This window comes from Neoarius graeffei, chromosome 24 (genome assembly GCF_027579695.1).
Source record: "Neoarius graeffei isolate fNeoGra1 chromosome 24, fNeoGra1.pri, whole genome shotgun sequence".
NCBI lineage: Eukaryota > Metazoa > Chordata > Actinopteri > Siluriformes > Ariidae > Neoarius > Neoarius graeffei.
In genome coordinates, this window is record NC_083592.1 from 49735419 (window position 1) to 49763060 (window position 27642).

At 40.9% G+C, this 27642-nt stretch overlaps 1 protein-coding gene across 1 annotated transcript; it reads left to right on the forward strand.

Moving 5' to 3' along the window:
* On the forward strand, window positions 1–27018 carry p2rx2 (purinergic receptor P2X, ligand-gated ion channel, 2). Its single transcript, XM_060906747.1, has 12 exons — window positions 1–140; window positions 5751–5886; window positions 10320–10391; window positions 10593–10668; window positions 13073–13169; window positions 13277–13357; window positions 15606–15744; window positions 17919–18049; window positions 18173–18263; window positions 22592–22657; window positions 22776–22853; window positions 26923–27018. The coding sequence occupies exons 1-12, from the start codon at window positions 1–3 to the stop codon at window positions 27016–27018; spliced, it is 1203 nt and encodes a 400-aa protein (XP_060762730.1).
* The last annotated feature ends 624 nt before the right edge of the window (window positions 27019–27642 follow it).

The following is a 27642-nucleotide window of genomic DNA, read 5'->3' on the forward strand; positions in this document are numbered from 1 at the left end:
ATGGGATTTTTGGAGTTCTTTAAAGACTTCTTCCTGAGTTTCTGGGACTATGAGACCCCAAAGGTTATGGTAGTGAAGAACAGGAGACTGGGCGTCATTTACAGATCTGTACAGCTTCTGGTCATCACATATTTCATTTGGTAAATATTTGCATGTCTTCTTTCTTCTGTGAAATAAATTGCTGAGATGTAACCAGGATATCTTTCTGTCCAGTGCAGAAAATCCACCACATCAGTGTGTTCGATCAATATTCTCTAATATCTCTGTTGTTAGGTTGTTGTACAATAGTAAAGCATAAAATATGAATAGAATGTACTGTACATATATAATATAATTATAAGATAATTACAGTGTGTTGTAATGGAATATGGTAGACTTGTGTAATAGTATTAAAACATGTATATACTTTTTGTTTTTTTCATCTTCATAGTTACAAATGAAAAACCAAACAAATTCTACTTTAAAATGAATCATCATACATGTTATATTCTACATATAACTACATATTATATTGAATATTATAAAATATTCATTTTACATTCTTGTGTTCTTGTTTATATATATATATATATATATATATATATATATATATATATATATATATATATATATATATATATATATTAACCAAGACCAGTAATGTTTGGGTTGATATTTTATTTGGAGGGGGAAAAAAGTAAAGGACAATGACGGGGCTGCTAATGAAAAAAAAAAAGCAGTCTCAGTCTCAGACTTTGATTTTCATCTGTATTTTCTTTTATTCCTATTTGTTTTCCTGCTTTGAATAATTAAAGCATTGTTCCCCCACACACACGTTTAACCTTAATGCCTTTAAGACCACCTCAGCACAACTTTATTTATTTATTGAGTCATCTCTCTGAGATATATAAAAGGTAAGTGACACTTTAAATAATAGCATAGACCACAAGCTTTAATTCTGAGCTAAAAGTCTAGTCCGAGAGATGAAATAATGGTGTGATGAGAAAGCAATTTAATAGACAAAATTGAATTTTGACTGCCATTAGACTAACAGTAAGTGCTGCTCTTTGCTCATGGCTTTAACTCAGAAGTGAGATACAAGGTAAAAGCTCAGAGATGTAGACGTATCTGTAGTGTTTACCAAGTTAAAGACACTTATTTATGTCTTAATATAGACAGAGTCCTGTGCAAAAGTCTTAGGCACATGCAAAGAAATACTGTAGAGCAAAGACGCCTTCAGGAATAATAAAATTAAATGTTCCTATATTTATAAGACACTATAAAGAGGAGCATTAAACAATAATAAATGAAACAAAGTCAATATTTGGTGTAAGACGACCCTTTGCTTTAAAATAAATAGTAGTCTGAGGTCCAATGAGTGCAGTTTTATATGGAAGGAAATGAGCTGTAGGTTTTACTGAGCATCTTCCAGAACCAGCCACAGTTCTTCTGGACACTTTGACTGTCACACTCGCTTCTTCATTTTGCACCAAAACCCAGCAGCCTTCATTATGTTTATTGTCTGAGAAGTGAAAAGCGTCTCTTACATAATACACTGCTTTCTTTCCTGACATACAAACTTTTTTTTTTCCCCTGAAACATTTAATTCTGTTCTGGAAAACGAACGTTTGGAACTCTAAAATGTTTTTGTACTGACTTGGTAATACAGAAGTCATCAAGTAAAAATCTCTAACATTAAAATGTGTACTAAAAAATAATGAGGGTGCCAAGACTTTTGAACAGTCCTGTATATTGTATTGTATACTTACATCCGTACTTCATTGCACAAAAGTCAAAGACCAGTCTTTGTTATTTTTTTTTCAAACAACTATTCAGTACTCAGTGTTATTTATTTGGTGGCTCGCAAAAATAAAGGGAAACTGTACAGTGCATTAATTCCATTTTCAGTCGAATGGCCGTGCAGTGTGTGTTTATGCAGGTCAGGAATAAAATATTCCATACGACAGATAAAATATTGATCTCTTAAAATAAGGCCTCTTTGCCATTTTTGTGTTGGAGGCGTTTGTGTGAAATAGTTTTTCTGATCATTCTTCTGATCATAAATCACAGTTATTGTTTGTATTTATTTATTTATTTATTCAAGAATGAGACATTGTACCACAAACTCCATAAAAGGCAAAGCTCACACACAGAGCTGAAAACAACAAAAAATAAATAATAATAATAATAATAATAATAATAAAGCAGAATGTTGTGTGTGCTAATATTTTGCAGTAACGCAGCTCAGCCACTGCAACATGTCGCACAACAACCCCTGATTCTGATTATAGGGCACCATTCTTTTTGTCTTAATTGAACGTCTTGGGTTATTTGTCGAAATTTCTGGATTTGCTTTGGATTACTTATTTACGTACTTACTTACTTAGTTATTATAAGGCTCACTTAATGTACTTATGTATTTACATTAGTGCTGTCAAAAATGTCGCGTTATTATCGCGTTAACTTGACTCAATTTTAACGGCAATAATTTTTTTATCGTGAGATTAACGTTCCGTGACATGATGTAGGTTTTTCATAAGCTTTTGAAACTGCCAGGAACTTGGAACAGAGACTTTGCTTAGAAAAACGATAGCAGCTAGACTGTAATGCCCCGCACAGCCAGAGTCCTCTGCCCTCCCCCTAAAGAACCAGCGCAGGCAGGGCGTGCTAGCCTCAGGACGAAGAGCCACGGTGCTCGGCTTAGGTTTCGTTTTCCCATCGGCGGCTCCAGCCCGACTTTGCAGTGGCTGTAACAAGACGTGTTATGCTCTGCAATTAAAAAAAAAAAAAAAACATTGGTAAGCCCATTCACTTTTTTATGCTGATAAGAGAATTACAATGGTTTTTCATGTGACAAAAATGTGCGATTAAATTGCGATTAATCGCGAGTTAACTATGACAGTCGCGACATTAATCGCGATTAAATATTTTAATCGCTTGACAGCACTAATTTACATACATACATACTTACATACTTACTTACTTAATTATGTGTTTACATATGTACGTACTTACTTACCTACTTACTTCATTACTTATGTGCTTACTTACTACTTACTTACCTACTGATGTGCTTACTTACGTACTTACTTATGTACTTACCTACTTATTTACTTATGTGCTTACTTACTACTTACTTACCCACTTACTTACTTATCTGCTTACTTACTTACCTACTTACTTATGTGCTTACTTACTACTTACTTACTTACTTATGTGCTTACTTACGTACTTACTTATGTACTTACCTACTTATTTACTTATGTGCTTACTTACTACTTACTTACTTACTTATCTGCTTACTTACTTACCTACTTACTTATGTGCTTACTTACTACTTACTTACGTACTTACTTACTTATGTGCTTACTTACATACTTACCTACTTAATTATGTGTTTACATATGTACATACTTACCTACTTACTTATGTACTTACCTAGTTATTTACTTATGTGCTTACTTACTACTTACTTACTTACCCACTTACTTATGTGCTTACTTACTACTTACTTATCTGCTTATTTACTGCTTACTTACGTACTTACTTACCTACTTACTTAGTGCTTACTTACATGCTTACCTACTTGTGTTTACATATGTACGTACTTACTTACCTACTTACTTATGTACTTATGTGCTTATTTACTCCTTATTTACTTACCGAGTTACTTACTTATCTGCTTACTTATTTACCTACTTACTTATGTGCTTACTTATGTGCTTAGATATGTACATACTTACTTATGTGCTTACTTACATACTTACGTACTTACATACTTACTTACATACTTCTTTATGTACTTACTTACATACTGACTTAAGCACTTATTTACTGACGTATGTACTTACTTTTGTACTTGCTTGCTTACTTACGTGCTTACTTACGTACTTAATTACTTACTCATGTACATACTTACATGCTTACTTATGTACTTATTTACGTATTTACTTACTTATCATTAATATGAAATGACTGAGTGGCACAAATCTTGATTCCATTCTCATGTGTACATAAAACACACCACTGATCAGTGGAATCCTATCTCACATCACAGCAACTCATCAACATTTATACATTTTGAAGTAAAGTTAGTGTGTGTCACCTTTTTTCCCATGAACTCAGGAGCTCTTATAGGATATGAACTTTTCTAGAACGAACTGGATTTTCAAGTTCTTGTGAATGATTTCCGAAAAACTTCTTGATGAACGAGGTCCAGACTCAGGCTCAGATTTTTAACGCCACCACAACACTGCTGAATTCTCAAATCTACAGTAATTGGTCAGAAGGTGTTGATTAATTAACAGTTGTTCGCCTCAGGTTCAGTGAATATCGGTGAATAATAACAGAGTTGAAGTTGAGATTATTATTCACTGATATTCACTGAGCCTGAGGTGGATAATTATTTGAGTATAAATGTACAGGTGATTATTTAAAAAAATAATTTAAAAATCATATTAAAAAAAACAATTTATTTCAATCTTCAAAAGCGTCATGCTAATGTAATAACGGTGCGGCGCAGACAGACTTGTGTCACTTATCTACGCCGGGTCACATAAAATACTTTGTTTTGAAATCGATAAAATAAATCACAACCCCACCTTACCTTTGAATAGTTTTAGACCAAACTTCGTAGCATCTTTAGTGCTTTTAGGAACAGCGTTTTCTTTCATCATTTGTAATTCTTCCTCACTTATGGTGATGAAGCGATCGGCCGCCATTTTGCCGAGTCGCTCGAGGTGATTATCGAGAAATAGTCCGAATTTCTCGACCAATCAGTGCACGATTTTCTATCGTCACCTCCGTATTTATACTAATTCTTTATAACAGCAGCTCTGACTGAAGTTCCAGCTATTATAAAAATCACAGGTTGATATGAATGCACTCTAAGGTCTAATGTGTGTCATTTCCATAGTAACAGTTTAAACAGGGACAGCAGACACGCCACATAATCTGAGACAAACAACAACAACAACAACAATAGAAAACAAAACGTTGCTCTTCAACAGTGACACTTTCTGTAAGGAGACGTTTATATGGTATTTAAGGAAGGAGTCTCCAGTGTCAGTGATTCAGGAAGTTTTCCACCACAGGAAAGTCTTCAGGACAGAATTGTTGACATTTTCAGGTTTCTCTGTAACACAAGAAGTTACTTTTTTTTTTGTCTTTTCATCTTACTGCTTACTTCAAGAAAGAAAAGTTAAGCTTTAGGTTAGGTGATAATTTGAACCTAAAGGTTGGAGAAGCGGCCTTGGGACCAAAAGGTTGCCAGTTCGATTCCCTGGACCAGCAGGAAAATGTGTGGGTGGGTGGGAGTGAATAAATAGCATGCCCTCCCTTGCCTTGAGCAAGACACCTAATGCCCACTGCTCTGCGTGTGTGTGTGTGTTCACTGCTTCAGATGGGTTAAATACAGAGAAAGAATTTCACCGTGCTCTAAAGTGTATGTGACAAATAAAGGCTTCTTTTTCTAAAGAGAGAAAAAAGTGATGTAGCTGCTACACTGTAAGTGATAACTTGTCATAATTCATGGGTTTTTCCATAATTATAAATGGTTACAGAAAAATATTGTGATGTCATTTTTTAATTAATAGAAAAACCGAATCGTTTGCAATTTGCATGGTACAAGAGGAATAAAACACTTCATGTATTATAGATGTGATGCGATACTGTTGGAAAATTATCTCTTCGGGCTTCATTACATTATTTTTCCAATAACATCACATCCTCAGGTGTTTAGCTCCTGACTTACTGTCTGCGTTTCTTTGCAGGTATGTGTTCATCAGTCAGAAGGCATATCAGGAAACAGAGGATCGTCCAGAGAGCTCCGTCTACACCGAGATGAGAGGCGTGGCCATACTGGAAGGCAACATTCGGGATACGACCGAGTACGCCAAGCCGTCTGAGGTGAGAGAGGACAAAAGACACAACACACACACTGGCAAGTGCAAAAGGAATCGAAAGGAGTCAAAACGATTCAGTTCTAACGTTAGTTCTTTTTGCTATCAAGTCAAGTCAAGCCAACTTTATTGTCAAATATGCTATACATGCTCGACATACAGCACAGATGAAATTTCAGTCCTCTCTGACCCACGGTGCAAACAGGCAATGCAATAAATAAAAATAAAAATAGAATAATTGAAAAAACAAACAAACAAACAATATAAACAGTATAAACACTCTAGATAAGAACTAGACATAGACTAAACACTCAGAGAAACAATATAAACAGTATAAATAAACAGTATAAACACTAGATAAGAACTAGACATAGACCAAACACTCAGACAATATAAACAGTGTAAACACTAGATAAGAACTACACACAGACTAAACACTCAAACAGACAATATAAACAGTATAAACACTCTAGATAAGAACTAGACGTAGACTAAACACTCATATATACATACATATATACACACACACACACACACACGTAAATTGGTGCAAATAAACAAACAGTCAAGGGCACTTGAGGTATATCAGGTAAACATGAAATAAGCAGTATAAACAAACTAGCAGCTGTTAAGCTGAGGTAGTGCGGGGGGCGTCGTGGCTCAGGTGGACAAGGCGCCATACCATAAATCTGGGGACGGGTTCGATTCCGACCCGAGGTCATTTCCCGATCCCTCCCCATCTCTCTCCCACTCATTTCCTGTCTCTACACTGTCCTATCTAATAAAGGTGGAAAAAGCCCAAAAAAATAATCTTAAAAAAAAAAAAAGATGAGGTAGTGTGGAATAGTGCAAATGAGCGAGGTAAAGTGAGATGTGCAGTCCCTGAGTTCAGTGTGTTAATGAACGATGAGATGTATGTATGTGTGTGTAGAAAGCATTCATATGCCGCTTTTCCACTACCAACGCGGCTGAGTTGGGCTGAGTCGAGCTGAGTGGGGCTGTTGGAGTTGCATTTCGACTACAACCGCGCTGAACCGTGCTGGCTGGAAGTGGGTGGACACATTGGGTGGACGTCACGTGATGTTGTTAGGCGGCGCAAACAGTGACATCAGTGATCTTTTAAGCGGTAGTCTCACGACCCGGATAGTAAACAATAAACATGGAGGACATGGAGTCGTTAGTGTTGCTGGTCTTGGTGCTGTGGCTTGTTGTCACCGACAACGCGGACAGATACTGGCAAGAGCGTATAGATGAGGCGAGGCGCATAATATGGCTTCAGAAATTCTCGTAATTCGTAATTCTTCTTCTTCCGGGTTTACAGATCCCAGTGTGCTCGCGGGGCGTGTGTGGGCATGTGAGGACACTCCTCCTCACCAATCAGTGCACAGGGGAGTGTCTCCTCACGCCCCTAGCCCCACTCGGCTCGGTTTGGCTCGCTTCAGCCCCACTCCAAAACCGTGCGAGTTTTGGGTGCTAAGCAGGGCTGAAGCGAGCTGAGTCGTGCTGCTCTGAGGTAGTTGAAACACGAGCCGTGTCGGGCTGAAGCGAGCTGAAGTGAGCTGAAAAAGGGTAGTGGAAAAGGGCCATTAGTAATTAGTTTAAGATGGGGTTCAAACGTAAGGGTGGAGTCAAAGAGAACTCCAAGGTTTTTTATAACTTGGGAAGGACGAATAGACACACCACCAACATCAATAGTAAAACTGGAGAAGTTCAGAACCTGTCTTTTGGTACCTACTAATAGAACCTCCGTTTTGCCAGCATTAAGTTTAAGGCAGTTCTTATGCAACCATTGCTTAAGGTCAGTGACGCAAGTCCTTAGCAGCTGAACAGAGGCTATGGAAGGGGTGATAGTGATGTAGATTTGAATGTCATCAGCATAACAATGAAAGTTAAGGCCATGGTTACGAATAATCTGGCCTATAGGAGAAACATATAATATAAAAAGAAGGGGACCAAGGACAGAACCCTGAGGCACACCTTGAGCAACAGTAGCAGTGGATGATTTATGAACACCAATAGAGATAAACTGTTGCCTGTTTGCTAGATATGACTGAAACCAGGCTAAAGCTAAGCCAGTAATACCAAAAGAAGATAGTCTGGAAATGAGTCTCTCATGATGTACAGTGTCAAAGGCAGCTGTGAGGTCCAAGAGAACAAGGACACTGAGATGACCAGCATCAGTTGAGAGCAGGAGGTCATTAACAACTCTTAAGAGAGCAGATTCAGTGCTGTGCAGATTGCGAAAGCCTGACTGCAAGGGTTCATAGAGACCATTACGAGCAAGGAAAGTATGAAGCTGAGAGGCCACAACTCGCTCTGTTACTTTAGCTAGGAAAGGGAGATTTGAAATGGGTCTGTAATTGGACAGTGAAAGAGAATCTAGACCAGGTTTCTTTAGTATTGGTGTAACAGAAGCAATTTTGAGGGAGATGGGAACAGTGCCTAAAGCAAAACACTGATTAATCATATGAGCAATATAAGGGGAGATAGCGGATACACAGGATTTAAGAAGTGCAATGGGTGCCGGGTCCAACAGACATGAGGAGGAGGAGGACTTAGTCATGATTTCCGATACTTTAGAAGAATCAACAGGAGAGAAAGCAGAGAGACAGCAGTCAGCTTTATGAGAAAGAGCTACTTGCGAGACAGAAGAATGAATTTCAGAATGAAAGTGTTGGTAAATACTGACAATTTTATCCTTGAAAAAATCCAAAAAAAAGCCTGACACTGAGCAGGGGAGCTGGGAATGGTTGAGGAAGGAGGCTGAAGAAGTTTATTTATTGTATTAAACAGAGTTTTGGGTCTATGATTGCCACTCTTAATGATGTTAGCGTAGTAGGAGGATCAGGCAGCATTAACCCTTTGATGCAAAACATATGCACACCCCTTCTAATGCACAACATGGGTCAAAAATGACCCGCATTCATTTTCCAGGTTATTTCATGCTGACTGAGTTTTTCTTTGCTCTATCTTTTGAAATCAATTTATTTTATGATCGAATATTCCAAGTATTCTTTAAATATCTTGTTTTTAATTACCACAAATCATTAATTTAATTTTTTCTTTCCTACTTTACGAACAAAAATACTTTTTATATTACTACACATGGGTCATCCAAGTGTGATTTAAAATTAAATGTCTTAATACTATAATAATAATTTGTTTCGTCATTACTTTAGCAGTGAATGGGGCCAGTTATTTATTTATTAACTATGTAGTTAGCTAAGCCAGCTACAATAAAATTAGCTAACTAAAGTAGAATATGTCGACAGCTCGGTAGCTAATAGTAATTACTCGTAACTTTCTGACAAGTAATCTACTCACTCTCAAGGGAACCTAAACATAATCAATTTTTTTCTAAGGTAATGTTAGAACAATTGAAAAACATTACTTCCATGTATTAGATGGGCAAAGGGCGCTGTGCTGAGCTGTGAAATGTCTGACACAAGCACAATTCACAGTTCCCACCAAACGCTGGAGTAAATGCATGCGGGTCGGTTCTGACCCATGTGTGTAAACTTGATGTAGAATTACAAAAGCTGTGCTTGTTCATAACTTAAGAAAGGAAAAATAAAAATGATGATTTGTGCGAAACAAAAACAAGATATTTACTGCATATTTGGAAAAGTAAATGACAAAATAAATTTATTTCAAAAGTAGATCATAGAAACACTCAGCCATACATGAAATAACCTGGAAAATGAATGCAGGTCGTTTTTGACCCATGTTGTGCATTAGAAGGGTAGTGATACAAAAAGGGTTTTTATTCAAAAATTAAGAAAGGAAAAAATAAAATAAGGATGTATGATGATCAAAAACAAGTTAACTGATGAATACCTTGAATACTGAATGATGGAATTAATTTATTGCAAAGATATAGAAGATTAAAAACTCAGCCGGGTCACTTTTGACCCATGTTTTGCATCAAAGGGTTAAGAGCATCCTTATACTTTGCGATGTCTTCAGAGAAGAGTGAAAGATGAATAGTAAGGCCAGTTTTCTTATAAAGGCGCTCTAGCCGCCTTCCTTTGGCCTTCATGGCCCTAAGCTCAGAGGTGAACCAAGGAGAGGCGCGATTTGCGGAGACCTGTCTAGTTTTAAGGGGAGTGAAAGTATTAAGTGTGTTAGATATAGTATTACTGTAAATAGAAACTGGATCATCAGGGGAGGAAACCTCAGCAAATTTACAAAAAGAAGGGAGGAGCGAGGCAGAGAAAGAATGCACATCAATAGAAGAAAGATTACGGAAAGAGACAGCAGAACGCAGAGGAAGTTTAGAAGAAGGCGCACTGAGACAACGCTCAATCAACTTGTGGTCAGTAAAACCTACATCAGAACCCGATACAGATACAGTTTTTATACTTTAAATCTGAAAACATGAATTAATGGGACACATGGGTTCTTGTTCTGCTCTCAGACGTCTCTGTATTTACTTCCCAGGGTGGTGATGTCATCAGTACGATACTGAGGAGGGAGGTGACACACGATCAGACACAGGGCACATGTGCTGAGGTAAACACACACTTACGTTAAGTCAATACATTAATGCTGTCATTAGGTCACTTTGCAAACAAGGAACCAGGCAGATGTTCTGCAAATGAAACCTTGTCCTGTATATAATGATATAACCTCTGCTTTGTGTGATGATAATCCCTGAACGCACCACTCATGAGCTCTGACACGACTTGCTGATTTGTGTGTTTGTTTATTCAGCATTTCAGCATCCCAAATGCAAACTGTACCTCTGATGCTGATTGTAACCCGGGTGAGCTGGACTTCGACAGCCATGGTGAGGATTCGAGAACTAAACAAGGACTGAATAATTCAATAAAAAATAAAATTGAAGATTATATATAAAACAGTTATTCCACAAAATCGAGTCGTACATGAGCTGATAGCCGGTGAGGCGCGTAGCACCGAGTTGTCTCTAATCCATGTATGACGAGATTGAGTGGAATAACTGTTTTATTCTATCCACATTCACTGGATTTTGAGAAACAGATTATTATTTTTTAAATTTTTTTGCAAATTCAATAAATAAAAACTTTCTACAAAACATATGACAAAATCATTTCTGCTTAGAATGTAAACAAACCGGCAGAATTAGAGGTCTGCGCGTGACAGAATTTTCAGTCCCGCTCCCGCCCGCTCCCGCATTGTGCAGTCCCGCTCCCGCCAAGAATTATTATGGACTGGGGGAATGCCAGAGTCATCCGCACAGAAGATAATAAACATCAGCGCTGGATCAGGGAGGCCATAGAGATCCGTAAGCGAAGCCCGAGGACCATCAACCGAGATGAGGGAGCATACATGCTCTCCCATACCTGGAGTGCCGTCTTGCAGGGGACGAACTGACAGTAGAAGGCGTGACCGACCTGTCAATCCAGACAGGAAGGCCACGCCTTCGGAAACATCAGCTGATAAAAGATGCGTCACCAATAACATCCGGTGACACTCTGAGGAAGACGACAGTCGTACGTCGAAACATGTCAGGTAAACAAACCTAAAAAATTAGATGTCTGAAAAAAAAAAGAAAAAACTAACAATATTCAATATAAGACATAATGAACGTAATCGAAAGATTAAGAATTATGATTTTCAGTCCCGCTCCCGCCCGCAAATCCCGCATGATGCAGACGTTCACGTTATTTCTCACAAATGTTCTTGTCATTGGCTTGGGGAATTAAACATGCTGAGCTTAGCTGAGCTCTCCACTGACCGATCCTTCACCTAGCGCACATAGCGAGGGTGCGCGTTGCCAGGCGGCATGCGCAGCTGAGGCTTTACAGAGATACCCAACACACCTACCAAAATCTACAGTGGAGATTAAGAATATTGTACATTGCACATAGCTTATATGTCACTCCTCACATTTAAAGCAGCACTTACTTCTGAAGCACTGTGAGCTTCACTAGAGGAGCTCTGCTCTTCTGCCATGATCGGAGATCTCAAACACGGAAGAGCGGAAAGGAATCGGAAACGTACGCGAGATTAGACCACATCCGCAAATTTAGGCATCTTAAAATGTTTTTATTAATGCCAAATAAAATATCCAGCACAAATTATATATGATAGACATAAATTAATAATTTATAAATTTTATTTTAAACACATTTTTAGTTAGCGGGACTGCAGCTTATCACCTCCCCCTCCCGCCCACGCCTGCAATAAGCTTTCAAAATTTGTCCCGCGCCGGACTGCTTTGCATCGGGTCCCGCGGGTCCTGTGGGAGTGCAGGGCTCTAGGCAGAATGACAGGAGCAATTTCTGCAAAAGGACCAGGACGACTGATCCGTGTAAAGGAAAGAATGAATGGGGCCATGTATCGTGAGATTTTGAGTGAAAACCTCCTTCCATCAGCAAGGGCATTGAAGATGAAACGTGGCTGGGTCTTTCAGCATGACAATGATCCCAAACACACCGCCCGGGCAACGAAGGAGTGGCTTCGTAAGAAGCATTTCAAGGTCCTGGAGTGGCCTAGCCAGTCTCCAGATCTCAACCCCATAGAAAATCTTTGGAGGGAGTTGAAAGTCCGTGTTGCCCAGCGACAGCCCCAAAACATCACTGCTCTAGAGGAGATCTGCATGGAGGAATGGGCCAAAATACCAGCAACAGTGTGTGAAAACCTTGTGAAGACTTACAGAAAACGTTTGGCCTCTGTCACTGCCAACAAAGGGTATATAACAAAGTATTGAGATGAACTTTTGTTATTGACCAAATACTTATTTTCCACCATAATTTGCAAATAAATTCTTTAAAAATCAGACAATGTGATTTTCTGGATTTTTTTTTTCTCATTCTGTCTCTCATAGTTGAAGTGTACCTATGATGAAAATTACAGGCCTCTCTCATCTTTTTAAGTGGGAGAACTTGCACAATTGGTGACTGACTAAATACTTTTTTTGCCCCACTGTATCAGATATATTCCATTCAGCTACTCGTCTTTGACTCATTCAATATCATCCAAGCTGAATGGAATATATCTGATATACCACTCAACGCCAGCCAATATTATTTAAATAATACTTTGTCCAATTTCTATGTAGCTTTATGCTTATCCCAAAATCAATTCTATTTCCATAAAAGATGCAATCTTTTACAGAAAACTAAGACCCTTCACCTATCTCAAGAACTTCCAAGGAACCCTTCTTTCTAATAGTGTAATGTTGCAATAACCGTCTTCTTTCATCACAGGTCAGAGAACAGGACACTGTGTGCCTTACTACAACTACACCTTTAAAACCTGCGAGATCAAAAGCTGGTGCCCGATCGAGGAGGTTGCTGCAGAGAGGTAATTACATCATTAATGCTAATAAATCCAGCTGTGTATGGTTAAAAACAAGCAAACAAACAAACCAAGCCAGTTTAATAAGTCTGCGCTTCCTTTTTAACCCACAGAGAGCCACCACTGGAAGAAGCCATCAACTTCACAGTCTTCATACGGAACGCCATCCATTTCCCAAAGTTCAAAGTGCTCAGGTGGGTCTCCATGTGGTCTTCGCTAAGGAAATTCCCACCCATCAGCCAGCTCTCCAATGTTATACGCCAACTACCAAGCAGTGAACGTGAAGGCTAACATGTGATACGCCCACATGAAAACAGCCAATCACATCTTTTCAAATTGTTACATCACAACAGAAAAATGCTATCCACCCTCTTCTGCATACTTAATAAAAGAATCTCCATTGTACACTCACCGGCCACTTTAATAGGAACTTGTTTTTAATTCTAAGGCCCCGGTCACACCGCCCGAACTTTGCTGGAGCGTTCCTGGAGCGTTGAAAAAAATTCATCACCGCTCGTAACCGTTCACCACCGTTTAACAAAAGTTGGCCCCCGTTAAAGCAACGCCGTATACACTCGGCCACCGCTGATGTTTCTCGAGGGGCCCTCCTACCGCTCCGAAAGTTTTGAGCTGCACAAAATATTGCGAGCGGTGAGGAGGGGGCAATTTTCCGCCCCGGCAAAGTTCACTCCCGCTCCACCAACGCCCAGTCAAAGTTTGGCACCGCTAGACGCAAGTTCGTGGACGCTTGGGTCCGCTAGGCCAACGCAGAAATCTTGAACGCTGGACCACCGCTGCTTCGCCAGCGTTGCCCGGGCGGCGATTAAACGTTGCACAAACTTTGGTGGAGCGGTTGTAAGCGTTTTACGAGCGGACACGGGGTTGCTGGAACGGTGTCGGGCGTTGAAGCAGCTATCCATGGCGGCGATGAACTTTGGTTTGGCGTTGGTATAGAGGTGTCGGAGCGGGACTAGAATTTGGCTATAAATACAGGGAGAAATGGACCAGGAGCTCATTTGGAATCGAGCTGCCGTTGAGTTCAGACCTCATCTATATCGAATTTGCTCAAAGTTACAGTAAAACTATATCACCATGGATGCTGAGAGACTTGCTATGATTGGTGCTAAACCAACTTTATACCCCCGCCGAGCCAAAGCCCGCATGTGCAGAACGCCGCTATACCAACGCTCGCGTCACCGCTAAACCAACGCTCGCTACCGCTAAACCAACGCTAAAGCAACGCCGGCTTCAGCGGTGCACCGCTAAGCCAACGCCCGTGTTTTTGATTTTTTTCCCATTTTGTGCGCGGTGACGAGCGTTGTCGAAATTCGACCCCCCCTCCCTACCGTTCAAGGAACGCTCCAGCAAAGTTCGGGCGGTGTGACCGGGCCATAAAATCCCTGTCCTTGGCTGCAGCAATGGAACCCAATATCATTTTCTGCTGCAATGCTGAGATGCTTTTCTGCTCAACACGGTTGTAAAGAGTGATTATATGAGTTACTATATCCTTCCTGGCAAAAAAAACTCAAACCAAGCTGACCATTTTCCTCTGAGCTCTCTTATCAACAAGGCGTTTGTTTCCAACCACAGAACCGTCGCTCACTCAACTCAGTGTTTTTTGTTTTTCGCACCATTCTGTGTAAACTCCAGAGACTGTTGTTTGTGTGTGAAAACCCCACGAGATCAGCAGTTTTGGAAATACTCGAATCAAACCAGTCCACCTGGCTCAAACCAACACCCATGCCACAGTGAAAGAAAGTCACACTTTGAGATCACAATTGTTCCCGTTCTGATGCTTAAAGTGAACATTAGCTGAGGCTCTTGATTTGTATCTGTATGATTTTATGCTGATTAGAGAGCCGCATCAAGCAGCAGGTGGATGTACGGGTGTTCCTGATAAAGTGTATATATCCACTCTGAATTTACACACATAATGCACTTTACTTATAAATATGAAATGTCTGGAAGTAAGCAAGGAAAAACAACTCCATAATAAGGTAATTTACACACAGAAAATGACAAACTGTTCAAAACTGCTTCTGAGGTGTCTCTTGATTAATTCTTTACACAGGAAACACCCCCTTCGACTTACATGAACTGTACTGCGTAGATTTTGATGCGCTCTTGCACAAATTTTTCACATGTAGTCGTTTGTTTTGATGTGACTTTTACACGATTCACTGATTTTCACAGCCATTTTTCAGCATCTAACACCATCACTGTGTTGAGTAAAAAGTGATAGGGTAGATTCCTTATTTTTAGCGCCAGAGGGGTCCAAGCATTACAGAGACAGCGGCTTCCCCAGAACCACCACTGAATTATAAATGCACTCGACATCCTGTCTTATACTGTATGCTGTATGTGCGCATGTTTGTACCGTCTGAGCAACGTCCATGAAAACAGTTTCAAGGGTAAAAAAATAAACTACGTCTGTCAATTAAGGGTGAACATCAAACCAAAGAAGCCGAAGAAGCTCCTGCGGTGTCATTACCACCCCGAGACCAACCCGTACTGCCCTGTGTTCAGACTCGGCTACATCGCTGACCAGGCCCGAGAGAAGTTCAGCGAACTCTGCAGAACTGTGAGTTAGCACTGATATAGTACAAGACGGATATATATCTCATCTCATCTCATTATCTGTAGCCGCTTTATCCTGTTCTACAGGGTCGCAGGCAAGCTGGAGCCTATCCCAGCTGACTATGGGCGAAAGGCAGGGTACACCCTGGACAAGTCGCCAGGTCATCACAGGGCTGACACATAGACACAGACAACCATTCACACCTACGGTCAAGAGCCACCAGTTAACCTAACCTGCATGTCTTTGGACTGTGGGGGAAACCGGAGCACCCGGAGGAAACCCACACGGACACGGGGAGAACATGCAAACTCCACACAGAAAGGCCCTCGCCGGCCACGGGGCTCGAACCCAGGACCTTCTTGCTGTGAGGCGACAGCGCTAACCACTACACCACCATGCCGCCGTAAAATTAATTCAAGCAATTAATTGGAGTTGCTTATAAAAGGCAATTTAACAAATCAAATAAATGTCTTTACTTAACATGGAACAACTGGTTACATCTAGCTGCTGTAGCATACACTCACCGGCCACTTTAATAGGAACTTGTTCTTGATTCTAAGATCCCTGTTCTTGGCTGCAGGACTGGAATCCAATGTGTTCTTCTGTTTTCTGTTGCATGCTGAGATGCGTTTCTGCTCAACACGGTTGTAAAGAGTGATTATATGAGTTGCTATAGCCTTCCTGGAAAAAAAGCTCAAACCAATCTGTCCATTTTCCTCTGACCTCTCTTATCAACAAGGCCTTTGTTTCCAACCACAGAACTGTCGCTCACTCAACCCAATGTTTTTCCACCATTCTGTGGAAACTCTAGAGACTGTTACATTACATTAAGGGCATTTATAGCAGACACTCTTATCCAAATTGACGTACAACATACCAAGAGCAGCCTGGGGAGCAGTTGGGGGTTAGGTGCCGTACTCAAGTGCACTTCAGCCTTTCCTGCTGGTCCAGGGAATCAAACCAGTGACCTTTTGGTCCTAAAGCAGCTTCTCTAACCTTTAGGTCATGGTTTAGGCCTTTCCCCTGTTGTGTGATTCTGAAATATTCCAACCAGTCCATCTGGCTCAAACCAACACCCATGCCACAGTGAAAGAAAGTCACTCTTTGAGATCACAGTTTTTCCCGTTCTGATGTTTGAACATCGTGAACATTAACTGAAACTTTTGATTGTATCTGCGTGATGTTATGCATCAAGGGATCGGACGATTAGATAACGGCCTAAAACAGCAGGTGGATGGGTGTTCCTAATAAAGTGGCCGGTGAGTGTATGCGATAACAGGAGCTAACTTGTGGTAGAGGAGGGGCAGTTATTTTTTTTTTTTAAAAGATATTTTTTGGGCTTTTTGCACCTTTATTGGATAGAACAGTGTAGAGACAGGAAATGAGCGGGAGAGAGAGAGACGGGGAGGGATCGGGAAATGACCTCGGGCCGGAATCGAACCCGGGTCGCCCGGATTTATGGTATGGCGCCTTATCCACCTGAACCACGACGCCCCCAGGAGGGGCAGTTATATGAAACTCAACAACTGTAGGGATGTGATGTGACTCGAAGTGAAGCAGAGTCATCACCGCAAAGCTGATTATGCTGAAATGTTTGATTCTTCTTAGACCACATTCTCATCTCATCTCATTATCTGTAGCCGCTTTATCCTGTTCTACAGGGTCGCAGGCGAGCTGGAGCCTATCCCAGCTGACTACGGGCGAAAGGCGGGGTACACCCTGGACAAGTCGCCAGGTCATCACAGGGCTGACACATAGACACAGACAACCATTCACACTCACATTCACACCTACGCTCAATTTAGAGTCACCAGTTAACCTAACCTGCATGTCTTTGGATTGTGGGGGAAACCGGAGCACCCGGAGGAAACCCACACGGACACGGGGAGAACATGCAAACTCCACACAGAAAGGCCCTCGCCGGCCACGGGGCTCGAACCCGGACCTTCTTGCTGTGAGGCGACAGCGCTAACCACTACACCACCATGCCGCCCTAGACCACACTCACTGATTACAATTTTTGAAGAATAATTTCATATTTTTTTATTAATTCATAGTTACATTCAATGTTGTAAAACAATGTCCGCAAAACAAGTTAGTTCCTGTTATTAGTGACATATCAGTTTTTCTGAAATTCAGTGCATCTGTATTACTAAAACGCTTTGCCTCTTCTCCAGGGTGGGGTGATCGGCGCGTTTATTAACTGGAACTGCGACTTTGACGTCGATCCATCGAAATGCATTCCTACTTACTCGTTTCGGAGGTTGGACCTCAGGAAAACCCTGACCAGCTCGGGTTACCACTACAGGTATAAGAACTCCTAATATTCTTTAAACATTTGATTTGTATGACTTCACTATCTGCAGTCTGTGAGATACATTTTGTCACTGAACCTTGTTTAGGGATTCGTTCTTAATATTTTTTTGTCCAGGTTTGCCAAGTACTACTACAAGGACGGAGTGGAATACAGATCACTTATAAAAGCGTTTGGGATTCGTTTGGATGTCATCGTACATGGACATGTAAGATCAGATTACTGAGAACACTTTATTTGATGGCTGTTTATAAGGTCTTCATTATACACACCTTAACACTAAAGTGAACTAGTTATCGCTCGAACAACTAGAAGGCACTCGGAGAGCGCGGACCTCCGCCAAGGACAATAGTCGAGTCTTCTGTGAGATCTGTAACTGTAATCACTTTATATGTCTGGAGCAGTGGCGGCTGGTAGTCTTTCAAACAGGGGAGGCTGGTCGGTTACGATATTTCCAGATTTTAAAAAGAAAAAACACATCAATTTCACCCATACTCTTGCCTCTGATCTGGCTGATTGTTAGCAGGGTCATAAACTGTGAAATAACAGGTTCTTTTGGCCCATTAGCCTACTGTCCAATATGCATGATGGTGGTGTTGGGGGTGTGTATATTTTAACATTTTATATTTTAAAATTGTGGCATGTTGTTTAAAAATTGACCTCGGCTGTGTTTTTGTTTAAAAATGTTTTCCAAATTGTAGCGGTGTTTAATTCATATCCAGAAAAACATATATTCCAATATAATATACTCAGCATAAACATTTTAAATAGATTCTATATTTTTGGTCCATCCATGACATATTACTAAAGTAGCCTATTTACTGTTGTTGATGTGGGTCACTTGCTGTTAGCCAATTCACTTTCTCGTACCAGGAGAGCTGAAAGGAACGAGTATTATTCCCGACCTTTTTCACCAAGTCAATTTGAGGCGTTGGTCTACCCTGCTCTTTAATTTTAATTTTTTCCTCAAAAGGAAGACTGGCAAATGGCTTCGCCAAAATTAAATCAGCAATGCTTGGCCTCCGTGCGCAGCTTTCTTGCTAGCTGACTAGCCCCCTCAAGTTCAAGTTCAGTCACTCAAATAAACGAAATTTCTGGAACTAAGATAGCAAACTTGACAACACTATATTTACACTTTATTTACAATGAAAATATATACAAACTAAAAAAGCTGGTAGAAACCGTATGTAATGAATGAAATCGAAATGTAAGCTGAGCTCTTACAATACACCACAGCACTTGCGAATCTGCATGGGACTGAACTGATGTTGCCAGATACTGCTGACGTTATCCAGCCCAAAATATGTTCAAAACCCGCCAAAATGCACTTAATTCGGCAGGAAACCGCCCAATCTGGCAACACTGTACCGCTGCCTGTCTATAGTTGAAATGAGCTGTCAATCAAAGAAAATATTCGGCCGCTTTCACCAATCACCAGTCTCCTTGCGGAAATTGCCATGTCCCTCCCATGTGAGGCTCGGAGTCCGTGGGCGGGCATTTTCGCAGTATTTGTCCAATAACCGTCTTGCATTTTGAGATTGAAAAGCGCAGAGCTCCCAAATGCCGTTGAAGTCCATTGAGGCTGGGAGTCCGTGAGACTCCGTGGGCGGGCGTTTTCGCAGTATTTGGCCAATAATCGTCTTGCATTTTGAGATTGAAAAGCGCATAGCTCCCAAATGCCATTGAAGTCCACTGAGGCTGGGCTGCATCGCGCTGTCACGAGGGGGAAAAACTCACGCACACATTAGGCGAACTGGGGAAAGTTATAACGGAATGATGTCGCACTGTAGTTGGGTTGAGCACATATATTTCTATGATTCTGGATCTGAAATAGCAATGTTATAAGGTCAGCTATAACATAAGCCTAGCACAATTCATCCTACACGATGTTCGTCATTTTTAGAGGAGGCTGAGCCTCCCTCGCTGTCTTAGCGCAATCGCCCGTGTGCTGGATATATTTCCAGAAGTATTAGAATTATGTGTCTACATGTGTATCCCGGAGGATTATTGATACCCCTGAATGTGGATTGTGATATGGAGTTATCGTATTTCTACATCGGTTATGTTTTTCCCAATCGAACTTTACTGCCATTAACTGGATTTTAAGATTTGTGGCAAATGCTGTATCGTGAAAAGTAAAAATCCATTTATGGATCTGCCTCATGACTAGGATTCCATGCTACACCCTTCCACTAAGTTTTATGGAAATCGGGTCAGTGGTTTTTGCGCAATCCGGCTTACGAACAAAACACACCGAAAACATGACCTCCTTGGCAGAGGTAGTTAATTATCATGAAAAGCTTAACTCCAGATAACTTAAGTCGGTAGTGTTTATATTTCTCTCCTGGTATATTATTTGGCTGTTTATATTATTGTTGCGTTTGTGATTTACTCTCCTTGAAACCCTGTAAAGCTGCATTATATCCCATACAAAGAAAGTTATGTTATTATACCACAGCACTGCCGAATTCTCAAATCTGATTGGTCATACTGTATCGATTCATTTCCTAAAACAGCAGCCCTGACAGTAGTTTCAGTTGCAAGGGGTTAATATTAATGTGATCGTTTCAACCCTCGATTGTTTCCATAGTAACAGCAAATTCACATGGACGTGTGTGGAAGCTCTGCATAAATTATCGCATAATTATTGATATGGTGAAGTTTTCTGTTTGTTTAACATTAATGGAAGGAGTCTCCAGTGTCAGCGCTATGTAACATTCCGAGCTAAATCTGCAACTTGAAATTTTCCAACACAGGAAAGCCTTCAGGACAGAGGACTTTGTGCATTCTTTTTTATCTTATTAACATCGAGAGAGAAAAAGATAGGCTGGTAGGCAGGATCTTCCCAAAGTCACCCAGTTCAAATATCTGGGTTCTGTCTTTTGTGAGGATGGAGATACCCTCCAGGAGGCACAGTGGTGTAGTGGTTAGCACTATCACCTCACAGCAAGAAGGTTCTGGGTTCAAGCCCAGCGGCCGATGGGGGCTTTTCTGTGTGGGGTTTGCATGTTCTCCCCGTGTCCGCGTGGGTTTCCTCCGGGTGCTCCGGTTTCCCCCACAGTCCAAAGACATGCAGGTTAGGTTAACTGGTGTCTCTAAATTGACCGTAAGTGTGAATGTGAGTGTGAATGGTTGTTTGTCCCTGTGTATCTACCCTGTGATGACCTGGTGACTTGTCCAGGGTGTACCCCGCCTCTCGCCTATAGTCAGCTGGGATAGGCTCCAGCTTGCCTGCGACCCTGCAAAGGATAAGCGGCTATGGATAATGGATGGATGGATGGATGGATGGATATACCCTCCAAGATACCAAAGCCCGTGTAAATGCTGCCTGGCTGAGATGGTGAAAGGTAACAGGTGTACTTTGTTACAGCAGGATGCCGACCAATTTGAAAGCGAAAGTATATAAGACCGTGGTACGCCCAGTACCACTATATGGCTGCGAATGTTGGCCAGTCACTGTAAAACATGAGCAAAGTCTACATGCCATGGAGATGAAATTGCTATGCTGGTCTCAAGGACTCTCTCTATTAGACCATGTGGAAAATACCATGTGGAAGTCCGTAGGAAAATGCAGGTGGTTCCAATCACTGCAAAGATGAGAGAGTGGCACCTCCAGTGGTATGGCCATATCACGTGAAGCTCAGATGGAGCAGTGGCAAAATCTGCAACAGCACTGGACATTCCAGGCAAGCGGCCACGTGGAAGACCCAAAAAGAGATGGGCTGACTCAATAAAGGAGGACCTAAAGTCTAACAAAAGCAAAACCAGAGGATGTCTTTGATAGGAGTAAGTAAGCTGAGCTGAGCTGTGGACCCTGCACCCATGTGGGACTAATGCAAGGAAGAAGAAAGGGATAAAACAAACAATGTGTCATTCTTTAATAGTGTCAACAAATTGCTGTGGTATAAGAAGAATAAAATCCTTACAGATGTGCTGTTGTAGGAAAATAATCAACTTTGGGTTGAGAACGGGTGGCACGGTGGTGTAGTGGTTAGCGCTGTCACCTCACAGCAAGAAGGTCCAGGTTCGAGCCCCGTGGCTGGCGAGGGCCTTTCTGTGCGGAGTTTGCATGTTCTCCCCGTGTCCGCGTGGGTTTCCTCCGGGTGCTCCGGTTTCCCCCACAGTCCAAAGACATGCAGGTTAGGTTAACTGGTGACTCTAAATTGACCGTAGGTGTGAATGTGAGTGTGAATGGTTGTCTGTGTCTATGTGTCAGCCCTGTGATGACCTGGCGACTTGTCCAGGGTGTACCCCGCCTTTCGCCCGTAGTCAGCTGGGATAGGCTCCAGCTTGCCTGCGACCCTGTAGAACAGGATAAAGCGGCTAGAGGTAATGAGATGAAATGGGTTGAGAACAAAAACTACATTTCACATCAGGCCACAAAACACAACCCTATCACTGATGATTTTCCTATAAAAGCACACCACTAAGTGTTTTATGATAATGAATAATCGTTTAAGGCTGCTTTCATCTGCAATTTTTATAAGATTGCACTGCCTCCATTAGTTACATTTGAAAAATGGTGTCTTTTTCCAGGCAGGAAAATTTAGCCTCATCCCAACCATCATCAATGCGGTAACAGCGATGACCTCAGTGGGAATAGTAAGTATTGACTTTTGTTTTGACAAAAGGATTATGAAATCATATACAGGCTTTTGTGGTGAGAACTGATCTTTCATTACCCGACTCCCCCACCACACCACACCCCTTTCTCTATTAGTGCTCCATCATCTGTGATTGGATCATGTTGACGTTTATCGATAAGCATGAGGTCTACAGTGGAAAGAAGTTTGATGATGTAAGTAGAAACTTCAGACCTTGAAGCACAAACAGTGAACATGAGAGTGGTTGATGTGGTTAATACTTTGGGCCAACGATCAGAAGGTGGTGAGATCAAATCCCAGTTTTGCAAAGCAGCCATGGTTGGGTTCTTACTCTTCCAAGATGCTTAAACTGTATCTGACCTCAAGTGTCAATTGGTTGAGATAAAACCATTCAGATAAACATAAAAACGCAAACTGATGTGGGTTGGAGTGGTGGGACTTCATGCAGAGATGATGCTCAGCTCGCATCCATGAACTTGAAATTGAAATGAAAGAAAACGTACGAGTTTCCTCATGGTGATGCACACATGGCTCCAGAACAAATGTACTATGAGACCAAGATTATGAATGGTTGCTACAAATGAGGTGTGTCCTCAAAGGTTCGACCTGAGTCTCATTTCTCTCTAGAACAAAATTAGCAATTCTTCTTCTTCCTTGTGTTACATCACTGTACAGCCAAAAGCATGTGGACACTGGACCGTCAGACTCCTTTGTGCTTGTTGAACATCCCATTCCAGATTTAGCCCCCCTCTGTTGCTATAGTAACCTCCACTCTTCTGGGAAGGGTTTCTACTAGATTTTGGGGTGTGGCTCTGGGGATTGGTGCTCATTCAGCCATTAGTGAGTATTAGTGATGTCTAGGGTGCAGTTGGTATTCCAGTTCATCCCAAAGATGTTCAGTGGGGTTGAGGTCAGGGGTCCGTTCAGGATACTCAGGTTCTTCCACTCAAACTTTGGCAAACCGTGTCTTCATGGAGCTCTCTTTCTGCATTGTTATGCTGGAACAGGTTTGGGCCTGTTAGTTCCAGGGAAGGGGAGTTGTAATTGTAAACTACAGCATACAAAGACATTGTATTCAATAGTGCGCTTTAAACTTTTTGGGATTAGTGTGGGGAAGAACCACATATGGGTGTGATGGTCAGGTGTCCACAAACTCAACAGGGTTTATGATGTCAACACATTTCCACATGCAGCCTTCTTCCTGTAGTTTGAGTAGCAATGTTATTGACGGCGACATCTTGGAATACTGGTATCAGACGCTCGCAGCCCGTGCTGTGAAAATTTTCCATGCAGACGCTCATCTAAGTTTCCAAATCTGTTATTGCTTAACTATTGAATATTTTCTATTGTGAATACTGTCATTAAAAAGCTTATAACCTCTGCTTTCCAAATAAATGTATCTGGTTAAGATCTGTTCAGTACTTTCGGAGTAACGGCAGGTCGAAGTCGGTACAACAGATTAAAAACACTCTGCTCGCATGACGTCGGGAAACTGCCGGTGCTTTTCTTTTCTTTTTGAGTCACGGGAAAGCGCTCAGGCTCTCTCTCTTTCTTCTGATCAGTTTCAGACTGGATTACTCGTGAATATCCATCAGATAACTTTTATAGGGATGTTCTCTCGCGCCCACTGTTTCTGATGAAGGATTCGGCAAAATTTTCCGTCTGCTAGTTTTGATGTTATGATTCACGGGAGACTTTGAAGTGAGTTTTCATAGCTTTACCTACTTATTTTTTTCAAGTCAAAATGATTCATAACTATAAATAAACTAGAAAAGCACTCAGAGAGCGCAGACCTCCGCCAAGAATCCTTAAAAAAAATATCCAGGATCCAGAAGGTGATCCGGATCACCACCAAAATTTAATGGATTGTTACTTGTGCCCAGTCACACCTCTGGAAAAAATTTCAGAGCAATCCGTTCATAACTTTTTCCGTAATGTTGCTAACAAACAAACCAACGCTACTGAAAACATAACCTCCTTGGCAGAGGTAATAACTATTTTAGAATATAACTGTAGTTGTTTTGATGAAAAATATTGAGATCTTAGTGGTCAGAATGATATTTAAAAAAAATGGAAGTTAGAAACGCGAGTGTCAAGTTCAGTTCAGTTAATATGAATTGTTTATTGGATGTGGATCACACAGTATTTTCAAGGTTCGCCTTGAAAACTGTGAATATTAATCGAAATAATCATTTTTATTTTTTTCGCAGTCCAAATCCTGCGCTCTGAGTGGCTGGCGAGTGGGTCCGTATCCTACGGTACGGACCCCGGTTACGGACCTCTGGCGACTCGCTCGTTCACAACAACAACAAATATAGTAGCATTTTTTGTCAACATTTATCTTTTTTTAATAAGATTTATTTATAAGATTATCAAAAATCTTAATTTTTGCCAGCATTTCTCAGGAGAATAGCATTAATTTTACAGCATGGACAGCGATAACGACAGTGTTCACAGCGAAAGCGAGTTTTACTACCCTGAGGAAGAAGAAATAAAAGAAAACATTTCAGGAGAAAGCTAAAAACCTGTAACTTGCTAACAGTTTGATCTCATTAGTTAATGAGGCCCATTTTGGACCATGTTATCCTCATACATAATATTACGTTAGGTAAAAACTTTAAACCAGTACAATCTCTTCTTCAAAGTTTCACCAAATGGTTTTATTTATGCAATATAAAGGTCATAATACTGTATAACTTTGGTTGAGCAAAAACACAGAGCAAAAACATGGCTGAATCCTGAATGACTCAATTTTGTATAAATAGGGGACTACATAGGCGGCAAAATGTAGTTTTTTTTCCTGCCATGGAAGTGCACTTGTATACCGAGGAGGAAGCCATTTAAATTACAGCCGTGATTGAGGATTCAAAATGGCGTCTTGGCTCGGTTTTCCCTTTCGGGCGCTCTTGTTTTCTGTTAGAATTTGGTAAAGAAAAAAAAAAAATTATTTACCAGCTTAAGGTCGGTCCGGGGGCGGCACGGTGGTGTAGTGGTTAGTGCTGTCGCTAGTCCGAGCCCCGTGGCCGGCGAGGGCCTTTCTGTGCGGAGTTTGCATGTTCTCCCCGTGTCCGCATGGGTTTCCTCCGGGTGCTCCGGTTTCCCCCACAGTCCAAAGACATGCAGGTTAGGTTAACTGGTGACTCTAAATTGACCGTAGGTGTGAATGTGGGTGTGAATGGTTGTCTGTGTCTATGTGTCAGCCCTGTGATGACCTGGCGACTTGTCCAGGATGTACCCCGCTTTTTGCCCGTAGTCAGCTGGGATAGGCTCCAGCTTGCCTGTGACCCTGTAGAACAGGATAAAGCGGCTAGAGATAATGAGATGAGATGAGAAGGTCGGTCTGTATGGTGAAATACCGTGACCTCGGCCCAGAGGGCCTCGCTCAGTACTTTCAAGGCCTCGGTCACAGTATTTCACGATACGGACTTCCCAGCTGGTAAATAACATATATATTTTCTTTCATATAAACACTAGTAGGCCTGACTTTTGAGAAATACAAAGGCCTGCAGAGCACAAAGAGGGGATTACAAATAATCTTTTATTACTTTTTTATTGAGTGTACCGATTTAATCTTGTACCTAATTAGCATAATTAATACTAATGAAATCCTAATTTGCATAATTGGTTTTTACTAATTTTTCAAACTTTGTATTTAGTATCTAACCATCGTTGTGCTGCCAATTTCCACGTAAATATCTTGAAAAATAGAAACATTATTCAGAAAAAAAACATTTGATCTCATTGGTTAATGAGGCCCATTTTGGACCATGTGATCCTCATACAGAATATTACAGCAGGTTTCTAAAAAATTAAGCCGTTTCTTCAATCTTTGATTTGTAATATCTCAAGAACGGATATGCATATTTTAATTCTGTAAAAAGTATGTTGTTCCACATTCATTTCTGAATTCAGTGAGAGCAGTTTTAAGTAATTTGGACTGAATTTTCACCCAATATGCCTAATACTGGATTCACTTCCCCTCCTTTGTATCAATGTCTATTCCACGTCTCCAGACTTTTGATTGTGGAATTGTAACAGGAAGCTGGAAATTATTTCTTACTATTTATTAAAAACGGATAATATATAGATAAAGATATTGTCACTGTGTTACGTACGTAGATACTAAATAGTGCTCATGTCTATAGCTCAGTATGAAGGAACAGATATATTGTGTTACTTTCTAAGCTAACTCTATTCTCTTTGGTGTCCATGATGATGTCACTAATTATTATTGCTTGTTTTTAATCTTAAAAAAAAAAACAGGTTACTAAGAACCCCACCCCACCAGTCGTCACAGAGATCACTCTCAGCAGCTACGGCTCCACCCACTCTGACCTCTCGGACGGGGTGCCATTGTGAGACTCCACCCACCACCCACTTTGACCCTGGACTGCTGACGCCATGCAAACAATCCAGAGTGTGACGAGATGAGCGATAAGGAATTGTTTGGGTTTTTTTTTTTAAATGTAAAGGACTTGTAGCAAAGGTGATGGGCCACAGTTTGGAGACGCCTTCATGGTGAAACACAAAGAGACTCTGAGAAAGCTTCTGCTTCGACCTACAGCATTCAAAACCTACATACTGTATGGGCTACTATGAACTCAAATAAACTCGCACACTGACTAATAATATGGCTGTTACATGGATGATTCAACAGCGCTCATGTTAATCTGACATAGAATATTAGGCATAGTATATTGTAACTAAAAGCCAAATTTAAGGTTGTTGGAAAAAAATAAAGAAATAAAGTTTAAAAAAATCATATAAACCTCCAATAAAGGTCGAAGTGATATTTAGTGCAAATGTTTTATTCTTCTTCTTTACACGATCTCCTATGGTTTGTCAAAGTCAGATTTAAAACCAAAAATGACAACAGTGGCAACCTCGATCAATCATCATGCTAGTTCCAAGAAGTGCTGCCATAAAAGGAAGGATGAGGACGAAATCTTCTGGTTGCAGAGCCACTCTCTTTGCTATAATCTG